The 25356-nt window shown below is 41.1% G+C and overlaps 1 protein-coding gene across 13 annotated transcripts in view; it reads right to left on the minus strand.

Moving 5' to 3' along the window:
- Nucleotides 1-25356, minus strand: part of PARD3 (par-3 family cell polarity regulator) — a 693206-nt gene that overhangs the window by 303404 nt on the left and 364446 nt on the right. For all 13 annotated transcript variants that reach the window (XM_069729684.1, XM_069729681.1, XM_069729677.1 and 10 more), the window contains one exon: nucleotides 19055-19222. In XM_069729684.1, coding sequence (XP_069585785.1) covers nucleotides 19055-19222 — 168 coding nt within the window. The remainder of the gene's footprint in view (nucleotides 1-19054; nucleotides 19223-25356) is intronic.

The raw sequence follows: 25356 nt of genomic DNA on the forward strand, positions 1-25356 counted from the left end.
TACTTAAATAAAAGTCTCTCTTAAATGTCCAGTAATGTATTAAAGAAGTACAACATAAGTCAATAATGCTGCTAAGCTTGTGGCAACCGTAAAAAGGATTGGTTAGAAGCACTGGTCTAAATTTATTCCTTAAAGGGGTTGTCCACTTATAGGACAACCACTTCTTGAACTAAATATTTGGCCCCGATAAAAAAACATACCTATACTAACATCCCGTGCCAGCGATGTCTGCACTCGCGGTTCTGGTGCTGTGATGTGGTGGATTGACCCATGATGCCCAGTGCCCAATAAATGGTGGCAACACTGTCCCCGCCTCCTGTTGATATCAACATGAAGAGGAAGTCCGAGATGAGCTGCAACCCATCAGTTATCCAAACTATTGCAGGGACGTGCTGAACTGCCAGTATTTTGATTGACAGCTCAGCCATCCAATCTGAGACTAGGAGGTGCTGAGCTTCCTTCAGGTGTTTCCTGTTCCAAGTGATTACCAAGATACTTAGTTAAGCTGCTAGGACCAGAGGTAGCATTTGCTAGGTGGTTTGCCTTGTATTCCTGTGCTGTTTGTTGATCTATTGCTGTCTGATCTTGGACTTTGTTCTGAACATCCGTTTGCCTAGCCCCTTTTATTTGATGGTCTATTTTCCCGGTATTTTGACCTCGGACCATTACCTGACTTCATCTTTGACTTTCCCATTTGGTTTACTATGTGCTCTCCTGGCCCCAAAACGCTTGACTACACTGCTTCACGGCTTGTACTTGAGTAGTGACTAGAGATGAGTGAATATTTCAATATTCGGCTCAGATTACAATCGCCGTATTTGCAATATCCGGAGTCAATGGGAGCACAGATGAGCAAATATGTTCGGAAACTATCGTCAAACATAAAATCAGCACGAATATGGCAAGAATATGGCAAATTCAGCGATCGTTTTCTGAACAGATTTGCTCATCTCTAGTAGTGACTATTGTCACAATTACCATAACCAGGGGCGGACACAAGCAGCAATGGGCCCCTGTGCAGGAAATACATTCGGGGCCCCCCTCATGCATGTACACTGTATATAAAATACCTATAATAACATATGTGTATACACAGCAGTATACACACACATACTAGCCCTATACAGACAGCAGTATACATACAGCAGAAATTACACACACTAGCAATATATACACACACAGCACTGCAGTATACACACACAGCAGTATACACACACATACTAGCCCTATATGTACACACACAGCAGTATACACACTAGCTCTATATACACACACAGCAGTATAAACACACACATACTAGCCCTATATGTACACACACACACACACACAGCAGTATACACACTAGCTCTATATACACACACAGCAGTATACACACACATACTAGCCCTATATATACACACACACACAGCAGTATACACACTAGCTCTATATACACACACAGCAGTATACACACACATACTAGCCCTATATATACACACACACACAGCAGTATACACACTAGCTCTATATACACACACAGCAGTATACACACATATACTAGCCCTATATATATACACACACAAACACACACACAGCAGTATACACACATATACTAGCCCTATATATACACACTAGCTCTATATACACACACAGCAGTATACACACACATACTAGCCCTATATATATATATATATACACACACACACACACACACAGCAGTATACACACTAGCTCTATATACACACACAGCGGTATACACACACATACTAGCCCTATATATACACACACAGCAGTATACACACTAGCTCTATATACACACACAGCAGTATACACACACATACTAGCCCTATATATACACACACATACACAGCAGTATACACACTAGCTCTATATAAATGTCCAGTAATGTATTAAAGAAGTACAACATAAGTCAATAATGCTGCTAAGCTTGTGGCAACCGTAAAAAGGATTGGTTAGAAGCACTGGTCTAAATTTATTCCTTAAAGGGGTTGTCCACTTATAGGACAACCACTTCTTGAACTAAATATTTGGCCCCCATAAAAAAACATACCTATACTAACATCCCGTGCCAGCGATGTCTGCACTCGCGGTTCTGGTGCTGTGATGTGGTGGATTGACCCATGATGCCCAGTGCCCAATAAATGGTGGCAACACTGTCCCCGCCTCCTGTTGATATCAACATGAAGAGGAAGTCCGAGATGAGCTGCAACCCATCAGTTATCCAAACTATTGCAGGGACGTGCTGAACTGCCAGTATTTTGATTGACAGCTCAGCCATCCAATCTGAGACTAGGAGGTGCTGAGCTTCCTTCAGGTGTTTCCTGTTCCAAGTGATTACCAAGATACTTAGTTAAGCTGCTAGGACCAGAGGTAGCATTTGCTAGGTGGTTTGCCTTGTATTCCTGTGCTGTTTGTTGATCTATTGCTGTCTGATCTTGGACTTTGTTCTGAACATCCGTTTGCCTAGCCCCTTTTATTTGATGGTCTATTTTCCCGGTATTTTGACCTCGGACCATTACCTGACTTCATCTTTGACTTTCCCATTTGGTTTACTATGTGCTCTCCTGGCCCCAAAACGCTTGACTACACTGCTTCACGGCTTGTACTTGAGTAGTGACTAGAGATGAGTGAATATTTCAATATTCGGCTCAGATTACAATCGCCGTATTTGCAATATCCGGAGTCAATGGGAGCACAGATGAGCAAATATGTTCGGAAACTATCGTCAAACATAAAATCAGCACGAATATGGCAAGAATATGGCAAATTCAGCGATCGTTTTCTGAACAGATTTGCTCATCTCTAGTAGTGACTATTGTCACAATTACCATAACCAGGGGCGGACACAAGCAGCAATGGGCCCCTGTGCAGGAAATACATTCGGGGCCCCCCTCATGCATGTACACTGTATATAAAATACCTATAATAACATATGTGTATACACAGCAGTATACACACACATACTAGCCCTATACAGACAGCAGTATACATACAGCAGAAATTACACACACTAGCAATATATACACACACAGCACTGCAGTATACACACACAGCAGTATACACACACATACTAGCCCTATATGTACACACACAGCAGTATACACACTAGCTCTATATACACACACAGCAGTATACACACACATACTAGCCCTATATATACACACACAGCAGTATACACACTAGCTCTATATACACACACAGCAGTATACACACACATACTAGCCCTATATGTACACACACACACACACAGCAGTATACACACTAGCTCTATATACACACACAGCAGTATACACACACATACTAGCCCTATATATACACACACACAGCAGTATACACACTAGCTCTATATACACACACAGCAGTATACACACACATACTAGCCCTATATGTACACACACACACACACACACACAGCAGTATACACACTAGCTCTATATACACACACAGCAGTATACACACACATACTAGCCCTATATATACACACACACACAGCAGTATACACACTAGCTCTATATACACACACAGCTCTATATACACACACACACAGCAGTATACACACTAGCTCTATATACACACACAGCAGTATACACACATATACTAGCCCTATATATATACACACACAAACACACACACAGCAGTATACACACATATACTAGCCCTATATATACACACTAGCTCTATATACACACACAGCAGTATACACACACATACTAGCCCTATATATATATATATATATATATATATACACACACACACACACACACACACACAGCAGTATACACACTAGCTCTATATACACACACAGCGGTATACACACACATACTAGCCCTATATATACACACACAGCAGTATACACACTAGCTCTATATACACACACAGCAGTATACACACACATACTAGCCCTATATATACACACACACACACAGCAGTATACACACTAGCTCTATATACACACACAGCAGTATACACACACATACTAGCCCTATATATATACACACACACACACACACAGCAGTATACACACTAGCTCTCTATACACACACAGCAGTATACACACATATACTAGCCCTATATATACACCCACACACAGCAGTATACACACTAGCCCTATATACACGCACAACAGTATACACACATACTAACCCTATATATATATATACACACACAGCAGTATACACACTAGCCGTATACACACACAGCAGTATACACACACATACTAGCCCTATACACAGACAGTATACATACAGCAGAAATTACACACACTAGCAATATATACACACACAGCACTGCAGTATACACACACATACTAGCCCTATATATACACACACACACAGCAGTATACACACTAGCCCTATATACACGCACAACAGTATACATACGTACTAACCCTATATATACACACAAACAGCAGTATACACACTAGCCGTATACACACACAGCAGTAAACACACATATACTAGCTATATATATATATATATATATATATATATATATATATATATATATATATATATATTATATATATACAGGGTGGAGCGCGGTAATTTGCTTTTTTTCACTGCATGCTGTGGCGGCACTGTCGGTCGAAGAGAGGGGAGAGTGGGTGTGGCTTACAGTGGCTGATGGGAGATTTGTATTCCTCTGCCTTTCAGTTGCCATCATGCAGTGGACACGTGAGGAGAGGTCATTTTGTGTTGAAGCGTATTTTTCAAATGCCCACTCGATCATTGCAGTGCAGCGTGCTTTTCGTTTACAATTCGCTGTTCCTCCACGCGGACGTGTTCCTGGACGGCAATCAATTGTAAATTGGGTGAATGCATTCAGAACAGCAGGGAATGTGTCATGTGTACGAAGGGGACCTGAGAGAAGGATTACAACACCACAAAACATCGAGAGAGTTAGAGCAGCAGTACTGCAATCTCCGAAACGCTCTGCTCGGAAGCAATCATTTGCTCTTGGCATTTCAAGACGTTCTCTCCACCGGATTCTTCATGATGAACTGAATTTTCACCCGTATAAAATGTGCGTGGTCCAACATTTGTCAGCATGGGACTATTTGACACGGCGGAACTCTTGTGAAGACATGTTAGCAACGATACCCCGTGACGCAATTGTGTTTTTTTCTGATGAGGCACATTTTCACCTCAGTGGGTGTGTAAACAAACAAAATATGCGTTACTGGAGTGAAACAAACCCCAGAGAAGTTCACGAGAGACCTCTGCATTCGGACCGCGTCACTGTGTGGTGCGCCATATCACGAGTAGGCATCATTGGTCCTTACTTTTTTCAGAATAATGGTCGTGCCATAACTGTGAACTCCGAACGGTACTTGTTAGAGTTCATGAAAACTTCAGAAAACGTATGCAGCAGTGTGTGGATAGCGAAGGTCGACATTTGCCAGATACACTATTTAAAACCATGTAATTTAAAAATTCCATTACTGTTCAGTATAATTAAAATATAAAATAAATTTTTCTAATGATCATAATTTTTTTATTTCATTCCCAAATCAGCAAATTACCGCGCTCCACCCTGTATATGCACAGAGCAGTATACACACACTAGCAATATATATATACACACAGCAGTATACACACACACACTAGCTATATATACACACACACTAGCAATATATATATACTAGATGGCAGCCCGATTCTAAAGAATCGGGAGTCTAGAATCCATATATACTTTATTTATTCAAATGTAAAAATAATACAATTAATAAATAATAGTAAGAAAGAACAAAAAATGGCTGCACTCACCAGCTCTTGACAATTCTTGTTATTTAAGGTACACTTACACAGGATCCATGAACATGCTTATGAGGGGAGGGATGAAAGACATCAGACGACAACTTTGCGTGTTGTGGCAAATGCCACAACAACGGTTCTTTGCTTAAGAACAATAATGTAAATAATAAATAATATGTATCAATAACTATGTATATTGGTATGTTCTATGACATTTTAAAATATTTCATTATTATGTGGAAAGGCTCTTAGTACCCATACTGGCGCATACTTGTGTGCCCATCAGGTATTAAATAGGCAGTTTATATTGCAGAGAAATTGCTGGGCAATAATGGACAATGTCCTTATGTGGCAAATAATAGAGCAATATACCCAATGTGGCAAAGAAGAGGTTAATAAACGGCAGTCTCTCAGTATAACAGTCAGTGAATAATAGGCAGTATATGGAGAAAACACCAAACAAAAGTTCAAAATTGGTGTGAAAATGTCACTGAACCACTTCACAACTAAATATATATAGTTTTGGTAAATGGTATTATCATTTTTTTGACGAAATTCGGCAGGAGCTTGAAGAGCAACGTCACTGGGCCCGCCTCCACGCAGTAGAAACTTGCTGTGAGGTAAAAATTCAAAAATCACACCAAAATGGCGGGCGGAGTGTGTCACAGTATGGCACGTTTCTGATTGGTCGCTCGCAGCAGGCGGCAACCAATCAGACACTGGACACTGTTGACGTCACTTATCTCCGGACATTAGCTCCGGACAGGAAGTTGGCACAAATTGCAGGAAGTAGTATTCTAGGCAATTATATATTAGATATATACACACACACACTAGCTATATATACACACACACACTAGCAATATATACACACACACACACTAGCTATATATACACACACACTAGCAATATATATATATATATATATATATATATATATATATATATATATATACACACACACTAGCTATATATACACACACACTAGCTATATATACACACACACTAGCTATATATACACACACACACACACTAGCTATATATACACACACACTAGCAATATATATATATATATATATATACACACACACACACACACTAGCTATATATACACACACACTAGCTATATATATATACACACACACTAGCTATATATACACACACACACACTAGCTATATATACAGACACACTAGCTATATATACACACACACACACACACACACACTAGCTATATATACACACACACTAGCTATATATACAGACACACTAGCTATATATACACACACACTAGCTATATATACACACACACACACACTAGCTATATATACACACACACTAGCTATATATACACACACACTAGCTATATATACACACACACTAGCTATATATACACACACACACACACTAGCTATATATACACACACACTAGCAATACACACACACACTAGACAGATCAACATCCATCACATGGAATATGTACCGTACCTACAGAGAGTGCAGTTGCAGGGAGCTGGTCAGGCCCAGAGGAAATGAGCAGGGGAGACATGGAGCCTGTCAGCTCTGGGCCCCGATGCAGTTGCACAGGTTGAACCGGCGGTATGTCCGCCCATGACCATAACTATTATTCACAGACAAGGGGGAGGAGATTATTTCTGACCAAGTCAAGAGTGTCATTATACTACATTCATGAAAAAGTGTTTTGCACAAAAAGGAAAAAAAAAAAAAAAAAGAAAAAGAAAATGAACAGCACCTCCAAAAATCAAAAAGTTGATCTAAAGCCGCTAGGCAAAAATTTATATAACTGAATATGAGGTTTTCAGTTTAACATTCTGATCAGACTGTACGAAGCACGCTGCCACATCACAGCAAACCTCGTAGTGGGTCCTACCGCCCTAACGGAGCGGAGCCGTGCGGCGACCACCGCCACAGCGGCAATGCACCAGCATTGTTACATTGCAGTCTCCTGCCAATTAAAATCACCTGGTCTAGCCCATTTTGGCTCTCACTAAAGAGCTGGAGGAAGGTGAGTTTCAATGCTGGCGCATAGCAAATGTGGTGCCAATATTCAAAAAGGGCTCTAAAAGTGAACCTGGAAATTATAGGCCAGTAAGTCTAACCTCTATTGTTGGTAAAATTTTTGAAGGGTTTCTGAGGGATGTTATTCTGGATTATCTCAATGAGAATAACTGTTTAACTCCATATCAGCATGGGTTTATGAGAAATCGCTCTTGTCAAACCAATCTAATCAGTTTTTATGAAGAGGTAAGCTATAGGCTGGACCACGGTGAGTCATTGGACGTGGTATATCTCGATTTTTCCAAAGCGTTTGATACCGTGCCGCACAAGAGGTTGGTACACAAAATGAGAATGCTTGGTCTGGGGGAACATGTGTGTAAATGGGTTAGTAACTGGCTTAGTGATAGAAAGCAGAGGGTGGTTATAAATGGTATAGTCTCTAACTGGGTCTCTGTGACCAGTGGGGTACCGCAGGGGTCAGTATTGGGACCTGTTCTCTTCAACATATTCATTAATGATCTGGTAAAAGGTTTACACAGTAAAATATCGATATTTGCAGATGATACAAAACTATGTAAAGCAGTTAATACAAGAGAAGATAGTATTCTGCTACAGATGGATCTGGATAAGTTGGAAACTTGGGCTGAAAGGTGGCAGATGAGGTTTAACAATGATAAATGTAAGGTTATACACATGGGAAGAGGGAATCAATATCACCATTACACACTGAACGGGAAACCACTGGGTAAATCTGACAGGGAGAAGGACTTGGGGATCCTAGTTAATGATAAACTTACCTGGAGCAGCCAGTGCCAGGCAGCAGCTGCCAAGGCAAACAGGATCATGGGGTGCATTAAAAGAGGTCTGGATACACATGATGAGAGCATTATACTGCCTCTGTACAAATCCCTAGTTAGACCGCACATGGAGTACTGTGTCCAGTTTTGGGCACCGGTGCTCAGGAAGGATATAATGGAACTAGAGAGAGTACAAAGGAGGGCAACAAAATTAATAAAGGGGATGGGAGAACTACAATACCCAGATAGATTAGCGAAATTAGGATTATTTAGTCTAGAAAAAAGACGACTGAGGGGCGATCTAATAACCATGTATAAGTATATAAGGGGACAATACAAATATCTCGCTGAGGATCTGTTTATACCAAGGAAGGTGACGGGCACAAGGGGGCATTCTTTGCGTCTGGAGGAGAGAAGGTTTTTCCACCAACATAGAAGAGGATTCTTTACTGTTAGGGCAGTGAGAATCTGGAATTGCTTGCCTGAGGAGGTGGTGATGGCGAACTCAGTCGAGGGGTTCAAGAGAGGCCTGGATGTCTTCCTGGAGCAGAACAATATTGTATCATACAATTATTAGGTTCTGTAGAAGGACGTAGATCTGGGTATTTATTATGATGGAATATAGGCTGAACTGGATGGACAAATGTCTTTTTTCGGCCTTACTAACTATGTTACTATGTTACTATGTTAATGCTCCTTTCATTTAAGTGTGGGTGCTATGTGGCGGCCATCAATGCTGCGGTTTTGTGCTGGTGGAGCGGCACAGTCTGGAGTCATGGGGACTCAGTCTTGCAGCATGGATGCTGTGGGGCAACAGGCCGTCTGTCCTGCTGGTGCATTGCCGCTGTGGCGGTGGGCGCCGCACGGCTCCGCTCCGTCAGGGCGGTAGGACCGACTGTGGCAGTGGGCTTCATACAGTCTGATCAGAATGTTAAAACTGAAAACCTCATGTTCAGTTATATAAATTTTTGCCTAGCGGCTTTAGATCAACGTATGATTTTGGGATGTGCGGTCATGCGCTTTTTTTTCTTTTTTGCAATTCATGAAAAAGTACATAAAGAAAGCAACATTTTACAGATCTCACTATAATTTTTTGCTAGCAAGGTCAACAATGATCAATGATACACGGAAGTATTAACCTTTGTGTATTATGGTGGTCTGAAAACTAACGATTCTTTACAATAAACCATAATCATCCAGTGTACGCGCGACTTTAGTTTTCACATCATAATTGCTTATGACAAGTGTTTAACTATTTTACAGCAGGAATTAGTAATATGCTGATAGGAGTTATTTTTTTTATTTTGCAAATAGATTTGATTTTTCCTTTTCATATATAGACAAGGAGCCTTCTGAGATTGCTGGTCGGGGATGCGTGCACTTTGTTAAGGTACTGTGTCTGGTGCTGTTCCAATTTTTTAACATACACACACACACACACGTATATATATATATATTTTTTTTTTTTGCATATTAAAATAAATGTTGCAAGTCTTTGAATTTGAAGTTTCATCAATTTTTAAAACAGAAAAATTGGAAAACGCTTGATAAAAGTACACATTGTGTTGGGGAAATGATGGAAAACAAGGCAGCCGGCAGCTCTGATGACACTTGAGGCCTGTCTCTTGTTTTCAGTTGTAAGTAATCAAATCTGCATCACGTATTTCTTAAACAAAACTGTCACCCACAAAAGTGAAACCACAATTCACAGCTGCCGGTGGAATAGACGCCTGTGCTTGTAAGTCTGAAGCTGTCAAAGCCGATCAAATATTAAAACTGGAAATGGCTGCACTAAACTCTTATTCCAGGAAAGACGCTTCCGCCAGAGAATGTGCCCTGACGCCCACAACGCAACTCTCTCCCCCCGTGCATTAATGTTATTTTTTTTCTATCAGAAGAGTCTCGTAGCGTCCCATGTGGATGGATTCTGCTCACAGAACAATCTAATGGTGAGAAGAGCGTTTTAGTTTAGCGGTGTCGTCTATTGGCAGGATCCCCACCATTCACCATAATTGCGTGTTTACTCTTTCTTCTCCCTCCAAACATATATCCCCTTACAGAGTGATTATATATAACCTCTGGAATACTAACCTACTTTTCCTGCCTGACATACTAGTTGACAAATTGGTTTTCTCTGTGAAATCTGAAAAAGTGCATTCTCCTGATGCTCCTGCGGTATAAACACTGCTAGTTTGCAGCATCGTTCTGGAGGCTATCAAGAGCCGAATAAATGGTTTACTCAAATAAATGCTCAAGAGTGTCTCTTTGTAAGATTATTCTATTATTTAAGAATATTACACATTTCCATACAGCACTAGAAAGTGGGTTGATGTATATTTCTAAAGCTTGGAATTTCTTCTTGCTATTCCCATAGAAGCAAGTAGGAATGGCGTATAACTACTGTAAGTTGGCCATCATAGCCACGGATTTGTTAATTGGCTTCATATGACATCTGCCTTAGCATGTGTGTGTGCCGAAGGCAGCGCTCGCATCGCATGCTCCTGTCACGATTCATTTCTGGATTCGTGACAGCTCTGCTTTTATGTTAATGTTTTTTGCTTTCGTGCCAGCAAAGGTTAATGTCGGTTTTCCTTGCTGGCAGTTGTGGTGTTGCTAGACAGCTGATGTGGGTGGTGACCACTCCCTCCATCCTTTAAATAGTCACCTGACGCATCAGCTGACTGTTGGCGATAGCGTTTTTCTCTGGAGAACAGCTGATGAGTTGGGAGTTCTCCTGTGTCAGCGTGTATCAGCTGCTTGAGGTCCTGGTTCTGTATCCACTGTTGTGTGGAGCTTGCAGCAGAAAATAAGCTAAGTTTCTTTATTCCCTGTCTGTCTGTCTCATGCTTGTCACTACCCACTGTTTACACCATCTGCAGTGATGAGGATAGCGTCCTTGCCGACCCGTGCACTAGCCATGGTATAGTGAGGTGACAGCTAGGGACGAGGTATGTGACAGCAGCAGGGGGAAAGACCTGCATAGGGCATTAGGGGAGTTTAGGGATAGGCACAGGTTGTGTTAGGAGGTGCCCCATCCCTTGTTCCCTATTGTTAGGGCCTTCCTCTCCCTTTTCCCATACCTCCTTACAGTTGAGCACACCACTGGGGGCTTCCCTCTGAAAAACCAAAACCAGTATTCAGGCATTTTGCTTAAGTAACCATTCATGTGAATGAGAAAAACAGAGCTCACACTTGTCACCGGGGAATTTGCACTCGAGGCTTATCCAGGTAGGAATGTTTTTCATGATTCCATCATTTTTTTCCCACATGAGTGAGTCCATAATTTTTTCCTCTATGCTTGGTTAAAAAAGTTACCATTACTGACTGCCACATTTTTTGTTCTTGATTTCTTTTAGTGTTTATTAAAAACAGAAAATTGTCATTTGAAATGACTGTAGTTTTGTGCCATGTCTGCGATCTGCTTTTTAAAAAAAGAAACAAACAACTGAATGAACATCCTCCAAGGCCGGCGATTACATAATTTTTGCCAGGGGTTGTAGATTCTGTGATGGGACACTGATCCAGGGAACTAGTCTTATTGCCACATGTGGAGTCGCGAAGGAATTGTTCCCCTAATATGGGGCATCACCTCGTGATATTTTTGCCTTCCGCTGGATGTTCTGTTGGAACATGTCATGTCGTAGGTTGAACTCGATGGACTTATGTCTACCTTCAGCCTATGAAAGTATGTCGACCTGATCCTATTACACCCAACTTAAGGTTGAGAGTTGGTAGGCTTCCATGCAAATCAGAGAGTCATTGGATGTTAGGCTCACTTTGTGAAGTCAACTACTAATCCCCAGGTCCAGGTAGGTTCACCTGACGTTGGTGCAACTGGCAATGGCACATTGGGAGCAAGGACGTGGCACACACAGGAGTCCCGAGAGTAGCAGGACGGATGAAGAGAAGGCAGCAGGGATAGAAGCAAGTTAGCACAGAGTGCACAGGAGGTGGAAAATACCAAACTAGAGACTTGAATCCCAGTCCAAAGACACCTGTGCGTGGCCAAGTGTGCCTTAAAAAGGATCATGTAGATAACATCACTCAGCCACGCCGGGCAACCTGCAAAACCAGATTTGGAGCACAACAGAGGACAGGGGACTAAAGTGAAGGATGTGAAGCCTGAGATACCGTATGGGGAACCTTCAATCTTTAAGGGAGGGCACATTTTCTCTGTAAGGTAAAGTGTCACTCTGCAATATGCTTTAATTTATTAGGTGAACCTGAGATAAATAGTTGTACTGTGAAAAAAAAAATAAAACACTCTGCAGCCAATAAAACAGTTGGGACCTGGCGGTGAGCAAAGTATATAAATAGGGGAGGGATCGGGGAAAGAAAGCAAGACATTCAAAGCACATGGGTGGAGGAGGTCAGAGTCTGCTAAGAAGATTCCCATTCCAACACACTGTCTGCCTAATACAAATGAGATATTTAATGAAGCTCTGAATGGTAGCCTTATCGTCCCTGTTTGATAAGCGCTGGGGAGATTTACTGCAATAAAGGGTCAACACAATTACAATTGGAAGCACGTCAAGCTGCAGGAGAACAATAAACTTGCAATGCCAGTGAATTAGACTCAATAAGGCTTAAATTGCAAAATAAGGATTTGTTTTATTAGTTTTTACATAAAATGCAGATTAGGAGTGACAGCTTCACTACAACATGAATTAATCACTGCTTAGAGCGGCTGGAGGCAGAAAAGTGAAATAAATAAGGTGGAATTAAAGAGTCTACAAAAGGTACGTGAGGATCAATTGAATCATTTGTGGGTTTAAGGCGGCAATCATCAGTCCAGGATTAGACATTACACAGGAAAGGAAATTCAGCACTTCTGTCCACACAAAGAATATTACTCTATCTGGTAAAAATATGAAAGAATAATAAAAAATAAAAAAAACGCAGTATGGGGATACCACTAAATTCTTAATCCATAAACGTTTCTTCCTTCAATGGTTGAAACCACAGAATTAAAAAAAAGTTGAAAAGTCATCTCACCTGAGTATGGGCCACTCCACATCCAAACCCGCACGGAGAAAGGCTGAGCAGCTGATCCAAGACAATCAAAGAGAAAGGTGTAGTCCAGCGGGAAACAAAATCTTCCATTAAAATGCAATATTTATCGGTCCAGTGATAAAAAATATTCTGGTGTACCACAAAAATCTTAATTAAGACGTTTGTCGAAACGCGTTGGTTAACGCTGCATATGTGCACCATGCTGTAATGTGCGAGATGTTATTTCATTTTTGTGGTACACCAGAGTAATATTTTTTATCAATGGATCAATAAATACATTTAATGGAAGATTTTGTTTTAAGCTGGACGACCTCTTTCTTTTTGACAGAATTAAAAAAGTAAAAACACAACTGATCATAGAATCAGAATGTTGCATTTTCTTGATTATTCTGTTAGGCACGGGATATTCTTTGGCTCCATTTATGAAAACAAGATTCCCACTCAAGCCAAAGAAAGAAATATCAAAACTCATTTAAAAGGAAAAATGGATATCAATGGAAACAAACCAATCAGGTCAACAAGAATCAAGAAATAATCCGAGGCACTCAACAATTTACAATCCAAGTCCTTTCATTAAGAGAAACACAAGTTCTACTAGAAGCCTTGAGAAAGCGAGCCCGCACCATAGTCTAAGCCTAAACCAGTCTCTTGCAGTTGCGGATAAACGCAATAAAGGACATACTACATAATTTGCCAGAGGACTGTTATTCCACAAGGGCAACTACGGTAATTAAGTAATCGCTTTCTTTTTCCAAAACGTCTCTCAAAGAAAAGCCCATGTGTCAGTCAATGCTATTTTTTGCCTATCCATCAAAAAGACCATTTGTGAGGTCAGATACTGATGTTGGAGGAGAGGGCCAGGCTCACAATTGTGGCTTGATTTATCACAACTATTAAGTGGAGGTCCAGGCTCTGTGGCAGTTAAGTTCTTCCACACCAATCGCCTCCACCCATGCCTTTATAGACCCCAATTTGTGCACTGAGCATAGTCATGTCGAAATAGAAAAGGCCCTTCCCACAAAAATGTCCATAATGTCTTGAGTATGCTGAACTATCAAGTTTTCTCTTCGCTGGGGCCTAGGTCAATCTCTGAAAACCAATCACATCACATTGCCCATATTTCACCAAATTTTGCAGTTGGCACAATGCAGCCAGGCAGGTAACATTCTCCTGACATTCCTCAAACCCAAACTCGTCTATCAGACTGCCAGATAGTGAACATGATTTGTCATCTCCCAGAAGACATTTACACTTCTCCAGAGTCCATAATTGACTGCTTTACACCACTCCTTCCAACACCTGCCATTGTTCTTGGTGATGTAAGGCTTGCTTGCAGATGCTTGGTCGTGAGAACCCATGCCATGAAGCTCCTGGCACGTAGTTTGTGTGCGGATGTTAATACCAGAAGAGCTTTGAACTTCAGAATTAATGAGTCAGTCGAGCCACGGCGACTTGTCCATGTGGTTCCTAAATGCATCCACTTTTCAGTAAGACCGCCCAGAGTTGACTGTGAAATATCTAACATTGAAGATGCTTCATCATCTGACTTTTTACAACAGTGGCCTCCTATAGCTTGAATTTGGTGAGCTCTTGAGAACGAGACATTTTTTCACAAATGTTTGTGAAGGCAGACTGCATGGTTAGGTACTCCACACTGGCAATACTGCCTAGTTATGGAGAAGATCAAGAGTTGTGAACGTATCTATTCAGTGATAGCTGAATGACAAACACATGAGAGCTGTACTAAAGGCCATATAGGTTTAAAAAATTCTGATTGTGTTAATCATATATAAGGGGTATTTAGCAAAAAACATTAGAATGGAAACCACCAATTTATGGATTTTAACCAGTGTTCATGAAGTTGCAATATCACTAAGGAGCTTTGAAGTGCCACATGGCCAATTACTGGCACTTAGCGGTGTGTAAATCTATAGCATGCATTCCCATAAATGCTTGTTCAGATTATAAAGAGTCTTGCTTGCAGTGTGAAGTCGATGACAGGTTTCCTACAACTGCAATAGAGCAAAAATAATCTTCTGGTAGCAATCTCCACCATCACCAGAATGGGTTTACTCAACATTGGCTTGCGGCTGTTATTGAGTTTGCCCCCTGAGGAGAAGGGCTGACACACTCTGCTCATCTTTCCATACATGAATCTGTCAGTCTGTAAGGAGTGAAGTCTGCGGCCCACATATTATCCAGGTGTATAAAGGGAATTGCTCTCCATTCATATGGTTCAGTTTATATTCAGAATTTTAAACAGTTTTTTACTGATATTAGTTTGTTATTTTAGGTGGAAATACTTAGAAAATTAAGATGGTTGGTACAGTCACACTTTAAAAAAAAAATAAATAAAAAATAAGGTAATGCCACACTTGGAACAACTCATAAGTATGTAAAATAAGCCTACTTGTCAAGTACTGACCTGAATGCCTCTTACAGGAGGAATTTATTAAAAGGGATATTCTCAGGTTATTGATTAATTAGATAATATGAATATATTGAAGATTGCTCTTGTTTTTTTCTATCTGCTGTAATTATCCTGCTTTTAAAGCTTTTCTCTTACATAGTGTACAGCTAGTTTCCAAGAAGCTTGGCCACCAGAGCATGGTGAAGTATGCTCTCTCCAGCCCAATGATTTCAATACAGCAGTTAGCTGCTCATCTTACGCCCCCCTCAGCTCCTGACCAAAATGCTCTTATCAGTCCTGTAGAATCACAATTTCCCAAATTTATGTGACAGAACAATTCATTTAAATGGAACTGAAGTCTACCGCATGTCAATATATCCTAACAGAAATCAAGCAGAACTTTATATTTAGCAAGGGAAAAATATGCAAGTAGTATAAAATTTATATATTTGCTAAAAATGTGTTTCACAAAATTGCACAGAGAATAAAAATAATAAGAAAGCCTCAGTTTTCTACTGTTTGCTGCAAAGAAATTAGCTTTTTTAAGACTGGTCAAAAAAGGAGGGTGGGAAAAAGCAAAGGTGACAAATGATCTGACGATAGTCTAAGCTCAGGACAACTGTTGTCACATTTCAGTACTATTCAAGTATAAGGAGTTTTAAACTTTCCAACAAAAAGACTCCAACACTACTGTACCTAATAGGCCAAAAAAGGGGTACGGGGGCAAACTATCAGGTATGCAAAAATGTATTAAATGAGACTAAAAAACTAATCAGACCAAAACCAAAGGCCAAGTGACAGGGGGAGAGGCATCATCCAACAGTCTTAGGCTATGTGTGCACGGCGTCTTTTTCAGGCGGATTTCGCCGGGAATCGCGCCCCATAAAATGGACATAATTTAAAACAATGTCAAAACGACACTGCTTTGCACATGTTCCATCTTGCATCACTTGTTTTCACTGCTCCAGAGGTCAGAAACCTTCAATAGGTTAAAAGAGGTAACACGCTCATTCCTTGGATGGCTTCCGCTCTCTATACTTAACAGTATTAAGTAACAGACGCCGGTGGTGGAGCCACCTTAAGAAAACGACTCAGCATTATCCTGAAGGGGCTTCGTCTTGAGAAACTCGGCGTCCGAGCTGGTGTTTATGTGCATATAAAAAGGAAAAAAAAAATTGACCTGCTTAGGTTTAACATGGAGGTGCAAATCTTTTGGAATTTTAATTGAGCTTGAAAAAGGCTAATCAAAGAGGCGAAATGTACAGTGGGGCAAAAAAGTATTTAGTCAGTCAGCAATAGTGCAAGTTCCACCACTTAAAAAGATGAGAGGCGTCTGTAATTTACATCATAGGTAGACCTCAACTATGGGAGACAAACTGAGAAAAAAAAATCCAGAAAATCACATTGTCTGTTTTTTTAACATTTTTTTTTGCATATTATGGTGGGAAATAAGCCTGAGAATTACCTACTGATGTGGAAACCTGGATGACTCCTTTACTATTTCAGAAATATGCGTCTAAACAATTGGCGTCCTTACAAAATCTTTAAGATGTCCGTCTATTCCTGATTAATGGACAATGCCTATGAGCCAAATGCATAGGATTTTTTCTAAAATGTCAACAGTACTAATTTCCTAATAAAGTGCACCCGGTGCCTGCTGCTAAACACTCTCTAAAATATGATTAAAAAAGGATTTTTCATTGACAAGACAAACTAAAAAATATGCCTTCAAAAAGCAAAGGTGCAGCCATAAATCACACGCATATGTACGATATTACAACAAAAAGTTCCCTAATACTAATTCAACTATATAAAGGCCTTCTGTGCACAGCTATGAAATTCTGAACATGAAGATATATAATGTCGGGGGGGGGGTTGCACTTTAGTTTTATTATTAGTATATCTCACATTTTTATTTCACTACTTAGTAATGACTATTAATCTCCAATTACTACTGCATTGTTAATTAGGTTTAACCCCTTCAGCACTAGTAACGATGCACGCAGCACCACCTGCAGGCTGCAATCTGGTACTGAGTTAGGGGCCCCACAGAAAATGAATGCCGCTCCTCTAAGGCCTCATTCAGACGGCCGTGAGCCACGTGCATGTTCTATCTGAAACTTTCACGGATAAAACATGTACCCGTTAAAATCTTTGGAGCTCTTGCACACGTCTGTGGTTTTTTTTTGCAGACCGTATGCCTGCAGGAATAACACGGAGACATGTCAGTTTAGGTCGATGTCACGGATCAAACTCACACGTACTCGTCTACGGGTCTGTCAAATTAGTGACAGATCACGGATGGCATTGTGTCCATGATTAACACTGTACTGGGTAAAAGATGTTTTGCAATTTAAATAATTTTTTTTGTTCACACGGGAAAATCACAGATGAAACACGGATGGTAAAAACTGATGCATGCACCAAACACTGACGAAAATATGATCCAAAACACTGATGAACGGTACATGCACTAACATACGGGAAAACCATGGACGTCTGATTGAGGCATAAAAACACAAGTGCTAAAGAAAATGGCAGAAAATGTGCTAAAGTTAATATTTAATTAAGTTTCTCCTAACCATTCTGCAAAGTTACCATGGTTGTGGGAAAAACCTTGATTCCAGTGATGTGTCACTTACATGGCTGCTTGCTGCAGATTTGATAAAAATCTGCTGTGCATCTAGCAGAGCTCTGAATGCTGAGCCCTGAATAACCCCGCCCCCACCACTGATTGGCAGCTCTCTGTGTACACTGTGCATGGGCAGAAAGCTGCCAACCAGTGGTGGGGGTAGCTTATATAGAGCTAATGAATATGGAGGATTAAATCTGCTGATACAACAGTGCTTTGATCAAAATTACAACCAGCAGTCCAGTAAGTGACATATTACTGGAATCATGGTCTCTGTCTCTACATTATGCCGCTCTCAGATTAGGTGGCAAAAAGATAAGAGACAGATTCCCTTTAAGGGGCTGATTTTCACAGAACTCCACAATGGCTGGAAGGACAAAAACATTAAAACCGTCAAATTGGTAATAAAGACTTGTACGTGTAACGCTTTACCTCGCTCCTCTTTATTCTCCTGGCTACTATAAGCTGAATCATTCCTCGTCTATTCCCTTCCGTTGACATAGACTTTCGCAGAGTTTCCATGGCATCTTGATTTGTTTTGCCCAGTAGAGATTCCCCATTGACAGCGACAAGCTGGTCATTCACGCGAAGCCGACCATCCTAGTAGGGGTAAAAGAACAAGGGTCAGACATGTAAACCCATAAAGACATTATTGCAAAGTAGAAAGCTGCTACCAATAATTTCATCCTCTGACTTATTCTCCATGTGTTCGATGAGAATAGGAGTTTCATGTGCAGAAGACTTTAAAGGGAACCTGTCACCCCCAAAATCGAAGGTGAGCTAAGCCCACCAGCATCAGGGGCTTATCCACAGCATTCTGTAATGCTGTAGATAAGCCCCCGATGAATCCTGAAAAATGAGAAAAAGAGGTTAGATTATACTCACCCATGGGCGGTCCCAGTCCTTTTCTGGTCCGATGGGTGTCGCAGTCCGGTCCCTCCCATCTTCTTACGATGACGTCCTCTTCTTGTATTCACGCTCTGACCTTTCCCAGCGCCTGCGCACTGCAGTACTTTGCTCTGCCCTCAACAGGGCAGACAAAGTACACCAGCGCCGGAGCGTGAATACAAGAAGACGACATCATAGTAAGAAGATAGGAGGCCTCAGACCGTGACACCCATCGGACCAGAAGCAGACTGGGACCGCCCCTGGGCGAGTATGAGTATTTTCTCATCTTTCAGGATACATCGGGGGCTTATCTACAGCATTACAGAATGCATTACAGAATGCTGTCGATAAGCTCCTGATGCTGGCGGCATTAGCTCACCTCCGATTTTGGGGGTGACGGGTTCCTTTTAATTACCAAAACAAAAAAATGAATAGGTGCCCTTGGGATGACCAGAACAGGCTCACTTTTAGTATTGATAATATACTGTAGCTACAATTTCCATCTACCACCTTGTCAAAAACAGACTCTAGATTAAAGTGATTTCAATATGAAAATGGCTGCTGGTTAAACGATAAAACAAATAAGCAAATTAGAACTTCTTTTTCAAAACCTTAAAGGGGTCTGGCCTTAGGGTACAAGTCTGCAGTTTCTCTATGAGCAAGAGTCATATGACTGCAAGTTTGCGATTTGCACACTCCAGGCAAATTCTGACTAGACTACCCCCTCTGCTCCTCCTTGGTCAGACCTCATCTGCAATACTGTGTCCAGTTCTGGGCCCCACATTTAAATAAGACAATAAAAAAAATTTGAGCAAGTTCAGAGAAGAGCGGCCAGGATGGTGAGCAGACTGCAAAGCATGTCCTATGAGGAACGGGTAAAGGATCTGGGAATGTTAGCGGTCTAGTCTACGAATATCTGAAGGGCTGTCACAGTGTAGAGGGATCATCATTCTCATTTGCACATGGAAACATGAGAAGCAATGGAATGAAACTCAAAGGGAGAAGATACAGATTAGATATTACAAAAAAAATTTAACAGTGAGGGTTATTAATGAGTGGAACAGGCTGCCACGAGAGGTGGTGAGTTATCCTTCAATGGAAGTCTTCAGAAGCTGGACAGACATCTGAGATGGTTTAGTGAATCCTGCATTGAGCAGTGGGTTGGTCACGATGACCGTGAAGGTCCCTTCCAACTCTACCATTCTATGATTCTATACATGTCCAGTCAATATATCTACATTGAGTGAATTTGCTCACATTTAGTCATCACTTGACCACATGTATGCAAATCACGTACTTGCAGTACGTCACACCGTGCGCCGTGCAGTACACGCCGCTCCTGACACCAAAGAATCCTCACAGAGTGCCTGCAAATTTGTACCCCAAGGCTGGACAGCTGATGTTATCTAATGTTTATTCTTCAGCAGCACACTACTCTCACCACTGTAGCTGACAGTGGACGCGCCTTCTTCAGGAGCACACAACTCTCACCACTGTGGCTGACAATGGATGTGACTTCTTCAGGAGCACACTACTCTCACCACTGTGGCTGACAATGGATGTGACTTCTTACGGAGAACACTACTCTCACCACTGTGGCTGACAGTGGATGCACCCTAATCAGAAGCACACTACTCTCACCACTGTGGCTGACAGTGGATGCGCCTTCTTCAGGAGAACGGTACTCTCACCGCTGTGGCTGACAGTGGATGCGCCTTCTTCAGGAAAACACTACTCTCACCACTGTGGCTGACAATGGATGTGCCTTCTTCAGCAGCACACTACTCTCACCGCTGTGGCTGACAGTGGATGCGCCTTCTTCAGGAGAATGGTACTCTCACCACTGTGGCTGACAAGGGTTGCAGCGCTAGCCCGAACTGTGTGCTGTCTGATGCTGCAGAGAGAGTTTTGCCTCTGTTGCATCAATGTAGTAAGAGGAGATTTCTCCAGCCAGATTCAGATTCATGCTTACAAGCCCTATAGAAAAGTGACTGTACGTGCCCCGCCTAGTAGATTGATCACTACTAATAGACGGCCACCGCGGCAGTCTATCCAGGCAACAAGAAGTAAAGAATTGCAAATCCCTCTATTCTTGAGAACAGAGAAGATTTTTAACAAAATTTAATTAAAAAGTGGCTCATTTTTACAAGCACTTTGCAATTGTACTCATTTAAGATGATGAGACAAGTCCTTCAAGGAGATTTTTTTTTCTTTTCCGATTTCATCAGTATTATACACTTTTTTTATTTTGCATGACGAGATGAACTTTAGTTTGGCGGTTTTTCTTTTGGTACACAAACATAAGCCCTTAAATTATTTTTAGAAAGAGAAAAAAAATCCATTCTTTTTTTGATGGTATGACACTTAGGATAAATTAATAAGTTTATTGCACATTCTGTGACAGCTGTGAGGACAACAAATATGTGCATATGTCAGGACAAACTAACTTTATTTTATTTATTTTTTTAAAGAATCTTTATTGATTTTACTTCCAGTTGATGGCGGCATACCTGGTGGGGCATCGGCAGAGATCAGAAGATTCCCTGATCCCCAGCATTACAATGGCACTGTGGTTGTATAACACTGGGATAGCCATGGTCTCTGGTCTTCACAATGGTAGTGACTGTCTGTCTGGTACTCGCATATTTCAACACGTTATACAGTAATGCGGGAAGAAAAAGGGGCAAAAAAAAAAAAAAAAAAAAGTCCTTTCTAGCCAAATCACATCTGTCAAAAAGGATACCTAAATAAAGTTATAAAATGACTGACTGCGCAACAGATCCCCCCGCCACAGGTACCAGACGTCAGCCTGATATTAGCCCTAGGAGATTTTAAATTGAAATAAAACATTATTGGCGCAAATATTTTTTTCAATCTTGACCTGAAATCAACAAATGAATAGTATCAGTAGATCGAGTGGAGGTGTACAACTCCCAGAAGAGATATACTGCCAGATATAATTTCAACATATATATTGATTTTCATCCCTCTCCGAGGGAGGAAAAAGTAATTGGAAACGCAATGTTATACATTATTGATTAGTATATATCACTTGGCAGGCTGTAACATTGCGATTATGCATTGCCAATTAGGTTTAGGCAATTACCATTGGTAAAGTATCAGAAGTGCAGATTACAGAGAAACAATCGGTGCTTAGATCTCTTCTGTCCCCACCACCATGTGCAAGAAATGACAAAAAAAACTTGGTCAGTAACATAATATTTATTATTTAGCCTTTGTACACCAGTATAATTTGGCTGAAAAGAAGGCATTAAATGGAAGTGATCATCAGAAGCTGACATATTGTTTAAAAGGAATCGGTCAGCAGAATATCACATCCCAGACTATATACGAGGGGCGATCCAAAAGTAATGATAATCGGTTATTTCTATTGCACACAGAAATTAAAATAAAATGTTTTCTTCTCTCTTAGGTACCCACTAGTCCAGGAAAAAAAAATCACTTAAATAGACCACGATTCCCGGGAGCTACATTCATTTGAATATGAACTGCCGAGGAGTGAACATCAAAATGGAAAAAAACGAGCTCAGAGCTGTCATCAAATACCTCTGGTTGAAAAAAAATGACTACCAAAGACATACACAGCGACTTGGTGGAAACATTGGGGGACTCTTCTCCTCCATATTCCACAGTTGCACGCTGGGCCAAGGAATTTAAGCTGGGAAGAACATCGACGGAAGATGAACATCGTGAAGGACGCCCATCCACGTCCCTCAATGAAGAAAACGTGAAAAAAGTTGAAGAAGTTGTATTGGCAGATCGAAGAGTGACTATCAAGCATGTAGCTGAGGTCACAGGGATCTCATATGGCAGTATTCAACGAATCCTTGCAAAAGAATTGCATATGAGAAAGGTCTCCGTGCGTTGGGTGCCAAAAATGTTAACCGACGAACAAAAGAAGAAACGAGTTGACATTTCAATAGCAAATCTCGAAAAGTTCCAAGCAGACAAGGAAAATTTTTTGTCACGTTTTTTGACCATGGACAAGACCTGGATCCACCACTTTGATCCCGAAACTAAACAACAATCGATGACGTGGAAACGAGCCGACGAACCGACGCCGAAGAAATTCAAAGTGTCAAGCTCAGCAGGGAAGGTTATGGCATCCGTTTTTTGGGACGCTGAAGGAATTATTATGGTGGACTATTTGGAGAAGGGAGCCACTATTACGGGCTCCTACTACGCAGAACAAATAAGAAGATTGTGGGAGGCTATCAAGGAGAAAAGGTGCGGCAAACTGTGGGCTGGAGGGCTGTTAAACCAAGATAACGCGCCGGCTCACAAAGCTGCACTTGCCATGGCTACCATTCAAGAAGCGGCCTTTGAACTGGTGGAACACCCCCCTATTTGCCAGATCTAGCCCCCAGTGACTTCTTTCTCTTTCCTCGGCTCAAGGAACACCTCCGGGGCAAGAAATTTGATGACAATAGTGACGTGATAACCGCTGTTGGGGATTTTTTTGAGGGTCAAGATCAAGAATTTTTTCTAAGGGAATTCTAAGTTTAGAAAAGAGATGGACTACATGTATAGACTTGTTAGGAGACTATGTAAAAAAAAAAAATTTGACTATATTCATTGTGTTTAGTATTGATTATCATTACTTTTGGATCGCCCCTCGTATACGCGCATGTAGCTCTTTCAAAGACAAGTCTATCAATGGTCTGGACTGTCTTAGTGAAAGGTGTTGCTGAACTTGTCTCTGAAAGAGCTACATGCACGTATACATAGTATAAATACTGTTGACAGATTACATTTACAATCAGGTTTTTGATCATGCCATTTTTCTTCATTTTACTTTAAAAAATAAATCAATAATCTTGCAATTTTCATAATGGCCACTGGGTATTTTTTACACTCATACTTAACGTCCATTCAGGGAAAGTTTTAAGAAAGTCGGTCACCCCCAATATGTAATTAGAACAAACAAGACCATAATATAAAGGACTGCACCCCTATAAGAATCATTCTTGACTGAACCCATCACTGGTATGCAAATGAGGGGTTTTGGTGCATATCTGGCATGTCCAAGAGTTCAGTGCACTGTTACGCCCCATAACTGTGCATGTTAGGGTCTTACCCAATTTCTGACTGACGGTGCACTCCTGAACACAGTCAGCGTGTGCGCACATGTACAATGATACTGCCTGTGCCCAGCCGTGCGCACATACTGTGTTATTGCAGGTGCAAATAGCAGACTGACGCGTTCTCCTCCTTGAGTCCTCTATGTAGTCACCACTTGCTACACTGATATACCTGGAAGCGTAGCAAGCCGCCCTCGCTCACTTCTCTGAAACCACTGAAAAACACACTTTCTTGTGTGGGAGAAGAATGTGTCTGCCCCACAATGACACTGTATGCAGCTACAAATTAAATAAAAAGTGGAGTGACAAACAGCACAATAACATCTTATCCGGTTTTAAAAAAAAATAAATAAATAAAAAAAGAGGTAAAAGCAGCACTTGCTCATGTGGTATGTCACGACTTTGTTGTTGGGTGTCCCGAGACAAGAGGCTCCTTTCCTGTCCCTAACACTAGGGGCGTCCTAGCTCGGACTGTTCCCCAGATTACTTCTGATGGTGAAGACACCGGGGCCACATACCTTACCTTAGCTCCTGAATCTGCTTCAATCTGTAACTTATCCCCACCCAAGGAAGAGGGAAGTAATATTGTACTACAGTACCGACCAGACTAACAAGGTGATACAAACAGGGGTAACGAAAAAAAAACAAGTATACTCACACAAACACCGGGGAGTGTAGTAAGGGGGAAAACCAAAGTAGGAGAAGGCATGGAATTAGAACACACCCAAAACCTAGCAACAGTCT

This window comes from Ranitomeya imitator, chromosome 6 (assembly GCF_032444005.1).
Source record: "Ranitomeya imitator isolate aRanImi1 chromosome 6, aRanImi1.pri, whole genome shotgun sequence".
Classification (NCBI taxonomy): Eukaryota; Metazoa; Chordata; class Amphibia; order Anura; family Dendrobatidae; genus Ranitomeya; species Ranitomeya imitator.